The sequence below is a fragment of the Leucoraja erinacea genome, chromosome 12 (assembly GCF_028641065.1).
Source record: "Leucoraja erinacea ecotype New England chromosome 12, Leri_hhj_1, whole genome shotgun sequence".
In the NCBI taxonomy this organism is placed as follows: domain Eukaryota; kingdom Metazoa; phylum Chordata; class Chondrichthyes; order Rajiformes; family Rajidae; genus Leucoraja; species Leucoraja erinaceus.
The window spans coordinates 38222962-38242018 of NC_073388.1; the positions used below are offsets into that span (position 1 = coordinate 38222962).

The following is a 19057-nucleotide window of genomic DNA, read 5'->3' on the forward strand; positions in this document are numbered from 1 at the left end:
TTTTGTGTTTATCTTCAGTGTAAACCAGCACCTGCAGTCCTTCCTACACAGTATGAATGCTGAATTACTCCAGCACTTTGTGTCTTTTTTATATACCAGCATCTACAATTCCATTTCTACATAGAACAGTACAACACAGGAACAGCATTGTCGGCCCACCATACCTGTGCCAAACATGACGGCAGGTTAAACTGTGACCCCTATCCCACCATTCCCTGCATACTCATTTAATCTGCATATTAATAACAGCAATTAACAGTAGAAATCCTTAAATATTGCTGGGATTTTCTAACCCAAGAACAACCAAGGTGTTTATTGGTTCCATATCCCATAAATAAAAGTATTTTTTAAATTAACCATTACAAATGAAGGCGATTGTAGGAGAGATCAATGAAAGATTGTTAACGAAGTATTGGCACCAAAGAGGCACATCTGGAAGAAATGATGGGTGTAAAAAAAAGTATGTGATGACTGAGAACAAGCCCAGCCAGACAGAGGGGAGGGACAGTGGATGAATACGAGCTTTTCAGCATCTTGAGGAGGAGGTGGGGCCCACAGTCTGGTACGAGGGTGAGGACCATTGAGGAACTGGATGTCCATGCAGAAGGGAAGCAAGAGGATGGGGCTGAGAGAGTGCAGCCTATTGGATTGAGAAGAACAAAAAGGAAATGGGTAGACACCAAGTGCTGGAATAACACAGTGGGTCAGGCAGCTTCTCTGGAGTAAAAGGATGGATGACATTTCGGGTTCAGTAAGATTAGAAGTGAGCTGAACAGACAAACTGTTGTGTGTCCTGCAAGGCGGAGCTGGGATGTAGTGCCCAGTGGTGAAACGGCTCCCTGGGATGGGAGATCACTGGAGGAGATTGATGTTTAGTGGTAGGGTTTTGGTTCAGAAAATACAGAATATGTTAAATAGTCAATAATTATTTTCATACAAGTAAAGCTCTTAGTGGCTTGTGACAACATTTGGTATAGTCACTTAGATATAGATATGCCATTTATTGTCACTATACATGTACAGTGAAACTGAAAGCTGCTCGTACTCAGTGCATACATACAATTTAGCACAAAAAACAAGAAACAGAAAAAACAAAAAACAGAAGGGAGATGGGGGGGGGGAATAGGTGCATAAATTCTGCGGCGCTACATACATATATACATATATACAGATGGAAGTCCTTGTTGGGCGGTGTAGTCAGTGCATGTGTGAATTTGAATTTATAGTAGATATAATTATCGGAAAGCAACTATTCCTGAGTCTGTTTGTCCTGGATTTGATGCACCTATAGCGCCTTCCAGAGGGCAGCAGGTCGAACAGTCCAAACGCAGGATGGGAGCTGTCTTTGATGATCTTCTTTGCCCTGCTAAGGCAGCGGGAGGTGTAGATGTCCATCAGGGAGGGGAGAGGGCAGCCAATGATCCTCTGCGCTGTCCTGGTTACCCTCTGAAGCCTCTCCCTGTCTGCCATGGTGCAGCTGCCATACCATGCTGTAATGCAGTATGTCAACAGGCTCTCGATGGACGAGCGGTAGAAGGTCAACAGCAGGTTAGAGTTCAGGTTGTGCTTCCTGAGGACCCTCAGGAAGTGCAGCCGCTGCTGAGCCTTCTTGATGACCGCTGTCGTGTTGTCCGTCCAGGAGATGTCAGCAGCGATATGGACGCCGAGAAACCGGAAGCCGGAAGAAACCGGAAGGTTTAATTTTCAAATGTTATTACGTGTAACGGATCAAGGGCCGAGTTAGTCATACAACACGGAAACAGACTCTGTGGCCCAACCTGTCCATGCCGACTAAGATGCTCCAGCTAAGCTAGTCCTAATAATCAATTCAAATCTAATTTGCCCATATCCATCTCAGCCTTTCTTATCTATTTTCCTGTCTAAATGTATTTTAAATGTTATTGCTCTTGCCACTACTATCTCATCTGGCAGTTTGCAGACCAATTTAATTTCTCCAGCACTTTGTGTTTTGCTCAAAATTTCAACATCTGCAGTTTCTTGTGTCCGTTTAGTTCTTGATTCCTCTGTCGAGGAAAAATACTTTGTGCATTCACCTTGTATATTCCCCATGAATTTATGCACTTCTATAAGATCACCCTTCGGCCTCCTGCACCCCAACGAATAGAGTCCTAGTCTGCCCAATCTCCCTATCCTCAAGTCCTGGCAACATGCCAGTAAATCTCTGCACTCTGCAAGGTGATGGATTTACCCTTTCTATTCTTCTTGGACGTCAACAGTATTGCTGTCTATTTCATTGTCTTGCATGTGATTAAAAGGGAAAGTTTAATAACAAAATATTCTTAAACTCAGGAGTCAAAAGTGTTCAATTGTCATGTATTGACAACATAAAAATGAAATTCTTACTTTGAAAGGAATTGGGTTTCTTAAAATACTCGGACTAATTTTTATTGAAGTACATGCGTTTGACAATGGAGTGAAGTGGTTCAGTAATTTTACTGGGGAAATGACTCCAATGTATGAAAGTAACCTATTAACTTTTTGTAGGAAGGAGGAACCATTGAGGTTTGCATTGCACAATGGTGGTCTAGCCTGGGCCGCACTGCCATTGACTACACCATTTCATTCCATGGGCTGAGGTGTAACACCGATGTATTGCACATTGTGAGTATTGGCTTCTTTGCTTTATTTTTATATTCTTAATAGTCTGATCAAATGGTGTTCTGACCTTGGATGCTATCCATGTGGAGTTTGCACATTCTCCCTGTGGACTTCCTACGAGCTCTCTGCTTTCTTCCCACATCCCAAAGACGTTCGGGTTTGTAGATTAATTGGCTTCTGTAAATACCCCCTGTAGGGAGCGGATGTGAAAAGTGGGAGAACATATGACTCGCGTGAATGGTTTGTGTTCAGTGTGGATTCTATGGGTCAAAGTGCCTGTTTCCACACTGTATCTTTCAATGAATCAATCACTCAAATAACTGTATTTGTAGCCCCCTTCATGATCCAAGGATATTGAAAAACATTGGCAGGATAGATTAGAGGGCTCGTCTAGGGAGGCTATTTGGGTGGAACTGTGAAATGGGAAAGGGGTAGCAACACTTATAGGGGTGTATTATAGACCGCCAAATGGGGAGCGAGAATTGGAAGAGCAAATATGTAAGGAGATTGCAGATATTAGTAGTAAGCACAAGGTAGTGATTGTGGGAGATTTCAATTTTCCACACATAGACTGGGAAACACATTCTGTAAATGGGCTGGATGGGTTGGAGTTTGTAAAATGTGTGCAGGATAGTTTTTTGCAGCAATACATAGAAGTACCTACTAGAGAAGGGGCGGTGCTGGACCTCCTGTTAGGAAATGAGACGGGTCAGGTGGCAGAGGTATGCGTTGGGGAACAGTTCGGGACCAGTGATCACAATACCATTAGTTTCAATATAATTATGGAGAGGGTCAGAACTGGACCTAGGGTTGAGATTTTTGATTGGAGAAAGGCTAACTTTGAGGAGATGCGAAAGGATTTAAAAGGAGTAAATTGGGACAGTTTGTTTGATGGGAAAGATGTGGAAAAGAAATGGAGGACATTTAAAGGTGAAATTTTAAGAGTACAGAATCTTTATGTCCCTGTTCGGTTGAAAGGAAATTGTAAAAATTGGAAAGAGCCATGGTTTTCAAGGGAAATTGAACACTTGGTTCGGAAAAAGAGAGAGATCTACAATAATTATAGGCAGCATGGAGTAAATGAGGTGCTTGAGTATAAAGAATGTAAAAAGAATCTTAAGAAAGAAATTAGAAAAGCTAAAAGAAGATATGAGGTTGCTTTGGTGAGGCCAATTCTGGAGTATGGTGCACAATTTTGGTCGTCTAATTATAGGAAGGATGTCAACAAAATAGAGAGAGTACAGAGGAGATTTACTAGAATGTTGCCTGGGTTTCAGCAACTAAGTTACAGAGAAAGGTTGAACAAGTTAGGGCTTTATTCTTTGGAGCGCAGAAGGTTAAGGGGGGACTTGATAGAGGTCTTTAAAATGATGAGAGGGATAGACAGAGTTGACGTGGATAAGCTTTTCCAACTGAGAGTAGGGAAGATTTAAACAAGGGGATATGACTTGAGAATTAAGGTACAGAAGTTTAGGGGTAACATGAGGGGGAACTTCTTTACTCGGAGAGTGGTGGCTGTGTGGAATGAGCTTCCAGTGAAGGTGGTGGAGGCAGGTTTGTTTTTATCATTTAAAAATAAATTGGATAGTTATATGGACGGGAAAGGAATGGAGGGTTATGGTCTGAGCGCAGGTATATGGGACAAGGGGAGAATATGTGTTCGGCACGGACTAGAAGGGTCGAGATGGCCTGTTTCCGTGCTGTAATTGTTATATGGTTATATGGTTATTTCACAATCAATGAACTACTTTAAAAGTGCAATTGTAGTTTGTAATGTGGGACAGGGTTCCGCTACTTAATGCACTGATAAAATGCTCTGAAAAAACAGATTACATCTTTTCATTGTTTTATGTTTGAGATATATATATATATTGAGCAGAGCAAGCGCATCTTTATGGTGTCAGTGTAACCATTTGGGAGGAGACTTTGTTTAATACCTATCTGAAGCAAGACATCACTAACCCCAGTACTTCATGCAGAACTTTGTTCTCAAGCCTCTGGTTAGAGTTGTACCACAACCTACTGTTCGCCATGGATAAGAAGACCAGCAGGCCACTTGGAATTAGAAAGTAGACATGAAAAGTTTTTGCTGGTTGGCAAGATGTAACGGGTCATCTACCGTGGGGATTGGGGCTAAGACCTCAACCCTTTAAAATTTATGATAAGAACTCTCTTCCTCAAAGTGCAGTGGAAGTAGAATATATGAATTTTTTAAGGCAGAGAGAGATGGAATCATAGCAATACAGTACGGAAACAACCCCTGAAGCCCAACTCGTCCACGCCAACCAAGGTGATGTCCTGAGCTAGGCCCAATTGGCTCATATCCCTCTAAATCTAGTAGAGGCTTGTATTTGGCAAACAACAACAAATATTAAGGGCAGGTACACAAAAAAGCTGGAGAAACTCAGCGGGTGCAGCAGCATCTATGGAGCGAAGGAAATAGGCAACGTTTCTGGCCGAAACCCTTCTTCAGACTTATTAATTAAACAAGAAATATTAAGGGCATTTGGTCTCACCTTGCCTCTCTATTGAAGCTCTTTGGTCCATACTTGCTCCAAACCTGTAAAGAATTTGGAACTGCGGTCCTAGAAAACCTGGACTTTGGTGATCAAGTTATTAGAGAATAAGTATTGCTTGATAGCTCTATGAGCGACACCTTCCATCACAACGGATGATAGAGCAGACACTAATTGCACAGCAATTAGCTTGATTAGATTTATTTGCTTTTTGCTGACAGTACATACCTGAGCAAATTTCCACTTTGCCAAATAGATGCCACTCATGTAACTACACTGTAGCAGTGTATTAGCTTAGCTGGAGATGTGGCAAGTGTTAAAATACAGGTCTTCAATGTGCAGCCAGGAAGTTGTCTGGTCACGTAATGTAGACATAAAGATCCAAAGACATAATTTTAAATCAGAACTTGAAAGATTTCCTTGGTATCTTGATAATGTGAAGTCACTAAGCCAACATCTTAAGCTGATCATCCAGTAATTGTTGTCAAGTTGCTGTTCGACAGAGCTTTCTGTGTACAGTGGCTGCCCATTTCCTGCATAACAATCTTGACTTTGCTTTGAAATTACTTCTCCTGTGAAGCACCTTGGAATGTTCTGAGGCAGTGAAATGTTCTGTAGAAATGCAAGCGCTTTCCTCCTCAAGACCATTCCGATGGGACAAATGTCCCAAGGCAACTTAGAGAGCAGAAAACAAGACATAGGAATAACCTTGAATAACTGCGTCAAGGTATTACTGAACTGAATTCAAAGTACAATTGAATGAAAACTTTTCTGGTTCATGAAAGGACTTGGAGGATGTAATGCAGTATAAGTTAGATGTGAAGGTTAGCTTTTCAGTATTTGGTTTATCCTGCGTATAATATTAAATCAGGGCAGTCTGTTCAAATTTTATAGGCCTCAAGAAATGGACAATATTATCAGCCTATGCCAGTGAAATCCACATTTTGAGAAAAAAAGTAATTTGTCATTGAAGCTGCATAGAACAAAGTTTGTATGCTGAGATATTGAACATAATTATAAATGAAAGTGGTATTGAATAGTGGAACATTAAACAGTACATACAGACACAAACGTTGGAGTAACTCAGCGGGATAAGCAGCATCTCTGGAGAGAAGGAATGGGTGATGTTTCGGGTCTGAAGAAGGGTCTTAACCCAAAACTTAACCCAATTCTTCTCTCGAGAAATGCTGCCTGTCCCGCTGAGTTACTCCAGCTTTTTGTGTCTATCTTCGGTTTAAACCAACATCTGCAGTTCCTTCTTACACATAGAACAGTACAGCACTGAAACAAACCCATCAGCCCACAATGTCTGTGCTGAACATGATGTGAAGATAAACTAATCTCCTCTCCATGATCCATATCCCTCCATAGTCTCATACACAATGTCTCGGCTGATGAAAACAAACATACCAAATGCCGCCTTTCCAGCTCTATCTACTTGTTTGGATACTTTCGCAGAGCTATGGACTTGGACCCTGAGATTCCCCTATGCATAGGAAAGAACTGCAGAAGCTGGTTTAAATCGAAGGTAAACACAAAATGCTGGAGTAACTTATCAGGCAGGACAGGCAGCATCTCTGGAGAGAAGGAATGGGTGAAGTTTCGGGTCTGAACAAGGGTCTCGCCCTGACACGCCACCTATTCCTTCTCTCCAGAGATATTGCCTGTCCCTCTGAGTTACTCCAGCAATTTGTGTCTACCATCCCCCAATGCATCAATGCTATTAAGGGTCTTGCTATTCAGTGTATACTTTCCCCTTACATTTGACCTCCCTGAGTGAAACAACACACTTGTTCAGATTAAACTACATCTGTCATTTCTCCACCTACAGTATATCTAACTGATCTAAAATCGGTTATATCCTTTCATTGCCTTTCTCACTGAATTGCAACACCACCAATTTTAGTGTCATCTGCAAACTTATTAACCAACCTATCTACATTTACGTCCAAGTCATAGAACACTACTGGTCGCAGACCTCCAGACAGAAAAACACCCATCCACTTAATTGTACCTATGGATCCCAGCTGTTCCAATTCACCTTAATCTTCCTAATCAGCTGCCCACAAGGGACTTTAGTGAGATCAGTGCAGGGTATACTAATATGCTAGGGTAGTTTGAGCATTTTTCCAGGATAGAACTTACTTGCACTTGGAACAGAATGGGATAATTAAGGACAGTCCGCATCACAGCAGGGCATGTCTTACGAACTTGACTGAGCTTTTTGCTGCGATGATGAAGATGATTGACTTTAAATGACTTACTAAATCCATGTAGAGAACATCCATTGCCCTCACCTCATCAATCATCTTCATCATCGCAGCAAAAAGCTCAGTCAAGTTCGTAAGACATGCCCTGCTGTGATGCGGACTGTCCTTAATTATCCCATTCTGTTCCAAGTGCAAGTAAGTTCTATCCTGGAAAAATGCTCAAACTACCCTAGCATTAGTATACCCTGCACTGATCTCACTAAATTCCATGTCCGCCTCCTTGGTGAACACAGATGCAAAGTACTGGTTGATAACCTCACTTACATCTTCTGACGGAACCTATATTTTCCTACTTTTTCCTTGAGTGTCATAAAATCATACAGCATGGAAACAGACCCTTTGGCCCAACTTGCCATGTTGACCAACATGCTCCATCTACACTTGTCCCACCTGCCTACATTTGGCCCCTATCCCTCTAAACCTATCCTACCTATGTACCTCTCTAAATGTTTCTTAAACATTGTGATAGTATCTGCTTTAACTGCCTCCTCCAGCAGCTCATTCCTTACACCTAACATCCGTGTAATGAAAAGTTGCTCCTCTGGTTCCAATTAAATATTTCCCCCCCCTCACCTTAAACCTATGTCCTCTGGTTCTTGATTTCCCTACTTTGGGTAAAAGACTGTGCTTACCCTATCTGTTCCTCTCATGATCTTGTACATCTCTGTAAGATCACCCCTGGCAATTTCCTTGTAAATCTTTCCTGCACACTTTCCAGCTTAACAACACCTTTCGTATAACTGGGTTACTAAAACTGAACACAATACTCTAAATGTGGCCTCACCAGCATCTTGTACAACTAACTGCAAGATGACCTCTCCACTTCTATACTCAGTACTTTGACTGATGAAGGTCACTATGCCTTGTCCACCTACCTACTGTGGTGCCAAGTGTTCTAACCTTCTTTCTAGTTACACTCTTGTTTTTAATGCACATACAAAAACCCTGGGATTGTCTTTAATCTGATTTGCCAATGATATTGTGTAACCCCTTTGGCCCTTCTAATTCCCTGCTTGAGTTCTTTCCTCCTTTTTTTATAGTCTTCAAAGGGCTTGCCTGATTTCATCTTCCACCTTACATAAGCTTCCTTTTTCTCTCTGACCAAATTTAGAACCTCTTTGGTCATCCAAAGTTCCCGTACGTTGCCATCCTTATCGTTCCTCCTTACTGGAACATGCCGGTTCTGATCAATTGGTTCAGTTTAGAGATACAGAGCGGAAACAGGCCCTTCGGCCCACCGGGTCCGCGCCGACATGCTGACACCCATACACTCGCACTATCCCACACGCTAGGGACAACTTACAATTTTTACCAAAGCTAAATTCACTTACAAACGGGAGAAAACCAGCACCCGGGGAAACCCATGCGGTCACCAGGAGAACATACAAACTCTGTATAGACAGCACCCATAGTCGGGATTGAACCCGGGTCTCTGGTGCTGTAAGGCGGCAACACTTCGGCTGCGCCCGATAACAGTTGCTCCTAATTTACTCTCCCGAGCTCTTGTCTAACAATATTGTAATTTACCTTATCCCAATGTAGTAGTTTCAGTATGCTGAATTATACTGCAAGATGTTTAACTATTTTCATTGGTAATGAGCTAACTCTGTGTATAACTTTACAGAAACAGAGAGTGGTAAATCTCTGGAACTCTCTGCCACAGAGGGTAGTTGAGGCCAGTTCATTGGCTATATTTAAGAGGGAGTTAGATGTGGCCCTTGTGGCTAAGGGGATCAGGGGGTATGGAGAGAAGGCAGGTATGGGATACTGAGTTGGATGATCAGCCATGATCATATTGAATGGCGGTGCAGGCTCGAAGGGCCGAATGGCCTACTCCTGCACCTAATTTCTATGTTTCTATGTTTCTATAACTTTACAGAAACAGAATTATTAACCCTGCATTTGTTTCTATCTAGCATGCATCAGAAGGTATTGCACGATTTGACACCATTGCATCACTGAAATACGAAGAGGTTTCTCCTGTCCTGACTCTAAAATCTTGGGTGCAGACCCTTCGGTAATGTAATTATATTCCTCGATATTTACACCTATGTGAAAATGTCATAGTCCTTGACTTTTATTTTCAACCTAGGCTCAACTGTTGTCTTTGAGTTGGGAAGTTTGGGCTTTAACCCATGCACAGAGACTTCACTATTACATCTCCTCTGACCCTTTCCTGCAGTGCAGTGAGAATAATGACCTTCTGAAAGGCCTTTATTTTGAATGAGACATGCTTGGGACCTTTATTAAAAAAGAGTAGAGGGGGACAGAGGCAAATAAGAGTCTGGTGTTCCGGCCAATCTTTATGCTTATGTGGTGCAGAGCGGCACAGAGGCGCAGCTGAGCGAGCAGCTGCCTCACCACGGTAAAAACCCGGATTCGGTCCTTACCTTGAGTGCCGTCGGTGTGGTGTTTGTAGATTCTCGCTGTGAACATGTGGGTTTCCTCCGGGTGCCCTGGTTTCCTCTCACCCCAAAGACATGTTAGTTTGTAGGTTAATTGGCCTCTACAAATTACCTAGAGTGTGTAGGAAATGGATGAGTAAGTGGGATAACATAGAACAAGTGAATGGGTGATCGATGGTCGGCATGGACTCGGTGGGGCGGAAGAACCCATTTCTTCGCTGTATCTTTAAACTTAAAAACAAACTCTTTAAAATGTTTATGTATTGCTATTATATCTTCCAATTAAGGAGCTTTGAAGTTACAGTTGATGATCAATGTGGAAATGTCCAGCAATTAATGTCTTTCATTGTGTAGGACGACAGCGCCCTCCATAATGTTTGGGACCAAGACCCAGTATTTATTTATTTGCCTCTGTACTCCACAATTTGAAATTTGAAATAGAAAAAAATCACATGTGATTAAAGTGCACAATGTTAGCTTTTATTAAAGGGCATTTTTATACATTTTGATTTCACCACTGAAGGGAACTAGCCCCCAAAACAAGCATGAGCTAAAGATGGCTGTAATACAGGCCTGGCAGAGCATCACCAGAGAAGACACCCAGCAACTGGTCATGTCCATGAATTGAAGACTTCAAGCAGTCATTGTATGCAAAGGATACGCACCAAAATACTAAACTTGACTACTTTCATTTACATGACATTGCTGTGACCCAAACATTATGGTGCCCTGAAATGGGGGGACTATATATAAACGCTGCTGTAATTTCTACATGGTAAAACCAAAATGTATAAAAATGGCCGTTATTAAAATCTGACAATGGGCACTTTCAACCACATGTGATTTTTTTTCTATTACAAGTCTGAAATTGTGAAGTACAGAGGCAAATGAATAAATGATGGGTCTTTGTCCCAAACATTATGGAGGGCACTGTATGTACTTAAATATTAAAGCACTAATCAAGCTCGTTATCTCTTTTGACAGGCCGGTGGATGCTAAAACAAAACCCCTGGGCTCCCGGGATATCCTGCCCACTAACAGACACCTGTATGAACTTGTTTTAACCTACAATTTCAGTCAGGTAACTAATTAAAACATAGTAAACCCTTCTTGGATACTTTTCATGAATGGTCAGTGTTACCACCTGTAATGTGAACTATCTTTTTGATCGGGGTGGCACAGTGGCGCAGCGGTTGAGTTGTTGCCTTGCCGTGCCAGAGACCTGAGTTCGATCCTGACTACGGGTGCTGTCTATACAAAATTTGTTCTCTCTCCCTGTGAACGGGTAGATTTTCTCCGGGTGCTCCAGTTTCCTCCCACAATCCAAAGACGAGCAGGTTTACAGCTTATTTGGCTTCTGTAAATTGTAAAATTGTCCCTAATGGGTAGGATAGTGCTAGTGTGAACGGGTGATTGCTGGTCGGTGTGGACTCAGTGGGCCAAAGGGACTGTTTACACACTGTAATTCTGAAATCTAAAGATCACCGCCTCAGTGTGAAGGGACCAGGTTAGATCGCTGGTGATACGGATGTCCAGTGACTTGAAGCAGTGGACCATCTCTACAGCAACCCCATTGATGAGGACAGTGTATGTTCACAACTTCCCCCCTCTGCCCCCTTGCTTCCATTGGTCAACAACTAACTCTTTTGTCTTGCTGATATTGAGAACTAGGTTGCTGTCCTGACACCATGATTCAAAGTTCCTGAAGCTGAAAAGTTGAAACAAAAAGCAGAAAATACTGGAAACGCACAACAGATCAGGTAGCATCCATGGAGAGAGAAACTGTCAATGTTTCAGTCGAAAGAACACTTTTGATTTATATTGTCATAAAAAAGACTATATTAATTGTTCCCCTCATGTATACCCCAAAAGAGGGAAAATAACTGATGTCCAAGCACTGACCCTTGCAGCATGCCACCAGCAGTAACCTGTCTATATGAATGTGATTCATATTCAACTTTTTTGCCCTTTAACCAGTCTTCTGCCACTGTGAATACTACCCCTTGTAATATTCATGCAGCAACTTACTGAATGCTGCTTTCATGTCCTCTATTGCCACTGGTTCTCTCTTATCTTCCCTGAACTCCATTCTTAAAAAGCAGTTAGAATGTTTTTACCAAGTAGATTTGCCCCATGTATATTTTTCTCTCCTAAGACGTTCCTTCTAAACTAGAGTGCATAGTCTTGAGGTGAGAAGGGAGAAATTTAAGAGGGACCTCAGGGGCGACGCTTCCACTCGGAGGGTGGTCCATATCTCAAATGAGCAGCCAGAGATAGAAGAGAATACAATTACACTTTTAAAATACATTTGGACAGTTAGCCTGACTTTGGTGGTGGGAACGATGCTGGAGTCAATTATTAAAGAGGTGATAATGGGGCATTTGTTTAGCAGTAAAAGGATTAGTCCAATTCAACATGGATTTATGAAAGGGAAATCATGCTTGACTAATCTTCTGGAAGTTTTTGAGGATGTGACAAGTAAAATGGATGAAGGGGTGCCAGTGGATGTAGTGTAGCTAGACTTGCAGAAAGCCTTTGATAAGGTCCCGCACGGGAGACTGGTGACTAAAATTAGAGCACATGGTATTGGGGGTAGGGTATTGACATGGATAGAAAATTGGTTGGCAGACCGGAAGCAAAGAGTGGGAGTGAACGGGTCCTTTTCAGAATGGCAGGCAGTGGCGAGTGGAGTGCCGCAAAGCTCGGTGTTGCGGCCGCAACTGTTTACCATATATATTAATGATTCGGAAGAGGGAATTAAGAGCAACACTAGCACGTTTGCGGATGACACAAAGCTGGGTGGCAGTGTGAACTATCAAGAGGATGTTAGGAGGTTGCAGGGTGACCTGGACAGGTTGAGTGAATGGGCAGATGTGTGGCAGATGCAGTATAATATAGATAAATGTGAGGCTATCCAGTTTGGCGGCAAAAACAAGGGGGCAGATTAGTATCTCAATGGGGTTAGGTTAGGTAAGGGGGAGGTGCAGCGAGACCTGGGTGTCCTTGTACACCGTCACTGAAAGTTGGCTTACAGGTACAGCAAGCAGTGAAGAAAGCTAATGGAATGTTGGCCTTCATAACAAGAGGATTTCAGTATAGGAGTAAAGAGGTTCTTCTGCAGTTGTATAGGGCTCTGGTGAGACCACATCTGGAATATTGTGTACAGTTTTGGTCTCCTAATTTGAGGAAGGACATCCTTGTGATTGAGGCAGTGCAGCGTAGGTTCACGAGATTTATCCCTGGGATGGCGGGACTGTCATATGAGGAAAGATTGAAAAGACTAGGCTTGTATTCACTGGAGTTTAGAAGGATGAGGGGGGGGATCTTATAGAAATATATAAAATTATATAAGGACTGGACAAGCTAGATGCAGGAAAAGTGTTCCCAATGTTGGGCGAGTCCAGAACCACGGGCCACAGTCTTAGAATAAAGGGGAGGTCATTTAAGACTGAGGTGAGAAAAAACTTTTTCACCCAGAGAGTTGTGAATTTATGGAATTCCCTGCCATAGGGGGCAGTGGAGGCCAAGTCACTGGATTAATTTAAGAGAGAGTTAGATAGAGCTCTGGGGGCTAGTAGAGGGATATGGGGAGAAGGCAGGCACGGGTTATTGATTGGGGACGATCAGCCATGATCACAATGAATGGCGGTGCTGGCTCGAAGGAACGAATGGCCTCCTCCTGCACCTATTTTCTATTTTTATGTTTTCTATATATGGAAAGGTTGGGTTTAGAGGGATATGGGCCAAATCCAGGCAAATGGGACCAGCCAGTATACCACCTTTGTCCGCATGGATAAGGTGGGCTGAAGGGCCTGTTTCCTTGCTGCCCAGCTGAATGACGATATTGACGAAGAACAAATGAGTCCACTCAAACCACCTGCCTTCACAATCATTAGTTGTGCAATATATTTTTGGGAAATACTGTTGGCCATGATTTTCTTCTCATAACACAACCCTGTCATTTTAAAAATTCTACAAGCCTTATTATCCCTTCCTTAATAATGGATTTCAGCATTTCACCCAGCAACAATGACCAGCTAACCTGATCTTGAGTTCCTTATTATCTCCCTGTTTTTTTGAATAGCGATGCTGCATTTACTGCGTTCAGTCTACAGGGAGCATTCCAAAACCTGCGGAACTTTAATAGATCCTAATTATTGCATCCACTTTCTTTGCACCATCTGACTTGGAACCCAGGATTCAACTTTCTGATTAGATCATCTCTCCAATACTTGCAGCACGCAAACAGACACTTCAGCCCATCTTGTCCATGCCAACCAATGTGCCCCATCTAATCTAGTACCATTTGCCTGTGTTTGGTCCATATCCCTCTAAACCTTTCCTATTCTGTGCCTCCAGATTTTGTATCTGTTTTCAATTCAAACCCTTTGGGGATAATCCTGACAATTGGTTGCCTTTTTATTCTGTCTTATTAAGAGATAATATGAAGTCTTCTCAGCTTGATTTATTTTAGGCTCACTCAATGCAACTACGCTGAACTTGTCAAAATCTTCCACTTAAAGACTCCTCCACAGTATCGGCAGAATGCTGAGTGTGCACTTAAATGACTTTAATTGTATTTTAATTAGTGCTGTTCTGTCCAACGTTAAATATTCTGTTATAATGGCTTGCATACAATGTTAAATTGCGAATTACAAGATATTTATCAAGCACAGTAAAGAAACTAATATATCAAGGAGTTGTAACATAGACAGGTATTTAAGAAATGCTGTTCTTACATTGTCATTCTTGTACTTCTGACTGGCAGGGGTCACAGAGGAGGGATTACCATTGAGTTGCTGCAGCACACCTTTAAATTAGTGTTTAATGCAGTGAGGGAATGTACAAGTTCAGCTGAACACAACACAAAGCGCTGAGCAACTCGGCTGGGCAGGCAAATTCTGCGGAATTCATTCACTGCACAGATGCTGTCTGACCCGCTGAATTCCTTCAGCACTTTGTACTTGCAATGGTTTCCTTTATCGCGTGTACCTAGGTACAGAGAAATACTTCCTTTGCATACAACTCAGCAAGATTATCACCATACATGAACACAATCCCCGGTTAGACCTGAATGTACAGAACAGCCCACTGAGTCTATGCTAGAGATGCCATTTTACAGTCCCAGCTGCAGCTGACCACAAAGGCCTGTTGCAGCCATTGCCTCCATTCCGGTTGTCCTGTGAACCGTCGTCCCTCCTCGCACGGCCCTCTTCAGCCCTTGTTCCCCGGTGGGGGGGGGGGGCTCCTGCAGCTAATCCTGAAGGCGCAGAAGGTAAGACTCTTCCCCCCTTTCTCCCTTTATCATCTCCCTGTATCCTCTCCGTCGGCCCCCCTCTCGCAGTACCTTTTGCTGAAGATTCCAGCATCCTCACTTGTTTGTGTCTACAGCGGCCTTTACAAATGACGCTGTTCGTTACTTGGTGATCATCGGTTGTCTTTGTGTGTTGCTGTTCTAGGGGAAGAGCGGTGAGGTGACGCCCAGCTGCCCCCTCTTGTCTGATTTGCTGTACGAGTCGGAATACGACAGCCAGTTGTGGATGGTCTTCGATCAGAACAAAAGGCTAATGGGAGCAGGCGATGCTTATCCCGACAGGGTAAGAGTTGCGGTTAAGGATGGAATAATGCGTTGATCTGGTGGGAAGAGCACAATTCAAAAATAAAAAATTATTGTGAAGAGACCTTGATCATTAAACAAATTTGAAGCAGGTGTTGGCCACTCAGCCCATCGAGCCTGCTCTTCCACTCTAAGATTGCAGCTGATCTATTTGTCACAACTTCCCATCGCCCCGGATTCCATGCTCTATGACTCTATGACTGGCTGAGTTACTCCAGCACTTTGTGATTTTTTTGGTAAGCCAACATCTGCAGTTCCTTGTGTCTACAAGGTCTGCAAGCTGCTGACTCAAAGTGTTCTAGAGTTAAAAATCCCAATCCCATTTCCAGCATGGCTCTAAGAGTCACATAAATGGCAAACTATGGCGGTCTTTGAAAACAGATAGTGAACCATTTGTGTTTTGTGCCAAAACTTTACTTGATTGAACCAAAGTTTTAATTTCAGATTTTTAGTTTTCAAACCATTCTCAGATGGTCATGTTAGGTGTTAAGTCCACATTCTCTGAATTATTTGTCTTAACCATTGCATTACTAGTCCTACAACTGAAACCAAGACACAACTTCAACTGTATTTCAGTTACATGTGTAATGAAGGAGGATTCGCATTTAACTATCAGGAAATACATTGCATTTCTTCACAGTACTCTCTGAAGCTGGAGAAAGGGGACTACGTCATCCGCTTCCAGGTTCGTCACGAGTCGCTGAGCGAGCTGGAACACCTAACAGACTTGCCCTTCCACATCAGCCGCAAGCTTCCAGCCGCGTTAAACCTGGATGTTTACCGCACGCAAGTCAATGCCTTGCTGAACAAGAACAAGTTTGGCAGCATTACACTGGATCCAAAGTACACTGTTCCATTCCATGTCACTATGTTGCCAGATGACAAGTAAGAAATTAGTAGAGTTTACAAAATCCGACTGCATAAATGTTGGGAAAATAGATGTGTTACTGACAGTGGAACTTCATTGCTGCTTCATTGGGTTTTTCTTGGGTCACATTTGGAGTATGTGTGCATTTCTGCTAGCCCCATTTCAGGTTGGTTGTGGAGGTTGTGAAAGTGTACAGAGTAGATTTACCAGAATGATGCCAGGATTAAGTAAGTAAGTAAGTTTATTGGCCAAAATTCACGTACAAGGAATTTGCTTTGGTGCTTCGCCCACAAGTAACAACATGACATACAGTGACAGTTACGAATGACTCAGAAAACACTAAACATTAGCTACATGAGAGGTTGGACAAACTTGGATTCTATTCTCTAGAATGCCAGAGGTTGTGGAGGGACCTGGTAGGAGTATATAAAATTATGAGGCATAGATAGAAACATAGAAAATAGGCGCAGGCGGAGGCCATTTGGCCCTTCGAGCCAGCACCGCCATTCATTGTGATCATGCCTGATCGTCCCAAATCAATAACCCGTTCCTGCCTTCTCCCCATATCCCTTGATTCCACTAGCCCCTAGATCTCTATCTAACTCTCTCTTAAATTCATCCAGAGACTTGGCCTCCACTGCCCTCTGTGGCAGGGAATTCCACAAATTCACAACTCTCTGGGTGAAAACGTTTTTTTCTCACCTCAGTCTGTAATGGCCACCTCTTTATTCTAAGATTGTGGCCCCTGGTTCTGGACTCGCCCAACATTGGGAACATTTTTCCTGCATCTAGCTTGTCCAGTCCTTTTATAATTTATATGTCTCTATAAGATCTTCCCCTCATCCTTCTAAACTCCAGTGAATACAAGCCTAGTCTTTTCATTCTTTCCTCATATGACAGTCCCGCCATCCCATGGATCAATCTCGTGAACCTGCACTGCCTCAATCACAAGGATGTCCTTCCTCAAATTAGGAAACCAAAACTGTACACAATACTCCAGATATGGTCTTACCAGAGCCCTATACAACTGCAGAAGAACCTCTTTACTCCTATACTGAAATCCTCTTGTTATGAAGGCCAACATTCTATTAGCTTTCTTCACTGCCTGCTGTACCTGCACGCCAACTTTCAGTGACTAGTGTACAAGGACACCTAGGTCTCGCTGCACCTCCCCCTTACCTAATCTAACCCCACTGAGATAATAATCTGCCCCCTTGTTTTTGCCGCCAAAGTGGATAAGGTAGACAGTCAGAACCTTATTCACAGGATGGAAAAAAATCAGATACTAGAGGACGTAGCTTTAAGGTGAGAGGGGCAAAGTTTAAATGTGATGTGCGTTTATTATACAGAGGGTGGTGGGGCCTGGAAAGCATTGCGAGACAGATACGATGGTGGCATGTATGAGACTTTTGGATTGGCGCACGGATATGCAGGACATGGACGGATATGGATAATGGGTAAGAGTTGGACTTGGCGTAATGTTTGGCACAGACATTGTTGGCCAAGGGGGCTGTTTTTGTACTGTAGTCTGGGTTCTATTTCTGTGGCTCAGTGGGAGAGACTCCTGTCACTGAGCAAGAAGTTGTGGTCAGGTTTTGAGCAAGTAGGTTGACACTCCATTGTCGAGATTGTTCCACTATGGCAGGCTTCCCTTTCATGAGACGTTGGCTTGGTCTTGTCTGCTCCCTCGGCTGCATGTAGACAATCCATCCACAAGCAAAAAGAGCAGGGGAGATACAACTAACATGCTGGAGTCTTGAGCAAAGCACAAAGTGTTGGAAGAACTCAGCGGGTCAGTCAGCATCTATGGAGGGCAGACGACTTTTCTGGTCGATAGATGATGTAGTGCGGAAAAGGGGTGGGGGAGCAGGAAAAGATGTGGGGCCAGGACAAAGCCAGCAAGTGATAGGTGAATATACAGATGAGGGTGGTTTGATTGGCGGATGGATGGAGATAGTCACAAAGGCGAGATTGGAAAAAGAGAGCAAAGTATGTCAGATCAGGAGAGGAGAGGAAAGCTTGAGGAAGTGATACAGGGTGGAAGAGGATCATTGTGTCGTTAAAACACTGGAGCAAAACCAGCACTGCAAACTATTAATCCCCTCATCATCTCATTGCACTTGTAGCTCTCATGCAGTATATATATATATATATATATATATATATATATATATATATATATATATACAAATAAACATGATCAGAGTTTTGTTTGAGTTGAGTTAAATAGCCTGATGGGGAAGCAGCTATTCCTGAACCTGGATGTTGCAGATTTCAGGCTCCTGCACCTTCTACCTGAAGGCAGCGGGGAGATGAGTGAGTGGCCAGGATGATGTGGATCCTTTTTGCATCCTTTTTGAGGCAGTGACTGCGATAGATCCCCTCGATGGTAGGGAGGTCAGAGCCGATGAAGGACTGGGCACTGTTTGCAACTGTTTGCAGTCTTTTCCGCTCCTGGGCGGTCAAGTTGCCGAACCAAGCCATGATGCAACCAGTCAGCATGCTCTCTGCTGTGCACCTGTACAAGTTAGATAGAGTCCTGCTTGACATACCGACTCTCCGTAATCTTCTCAGGAAGTAGAGGCGCTGATGAGCTTTCCTTTTACTTGCATCAGTGTTCTCGGACCAGGAGAGATCTTCAGAGATATGCATGCCCAGGAATTTGAAGCTCTTGACCCTCTCCACCATGATATGAACGGGACTATGGGTCCCCACCCTACCCTTTCCAAAGTCCACAATCAGTTATTTTGTTTTGCTGGTGT

At 43.0% G+C, this 19057-nt stretch overlaps 1 protein-coding gene across 1 annotated transcript in view; it reads left to right on the plus strand.

Annotated features, from left to right (window-relative positions):
- LOC129701951 (tripeptidyl-peptidase 2-like) overlaps positions 1-19057 on the plus strand; it is a 101125-nt gene that overhangs the window by 47669 nt on the left and 34399 nt on the right. Inside the window, exons 20-24 of the mRNA XM_055643395.1 lie at positions 2506-2622; positions 9322-9422; positions 10795-10891; positions 15270-15407; positions 16068-16312. Of these exons, the coding sequence (XP_055499370.1) occupies positions 2506-2622; positions 9322-9422; positions 10795-10891; positions 15270-15407; positions 16068-16312 (698 nt within the window). The remainder of the gene's footprint in view (positions 1-2505; positions 2623-9321; positions 9423-10794; positions 10892-15269; positions 15408-16067; positions 16313-19057) is intronic.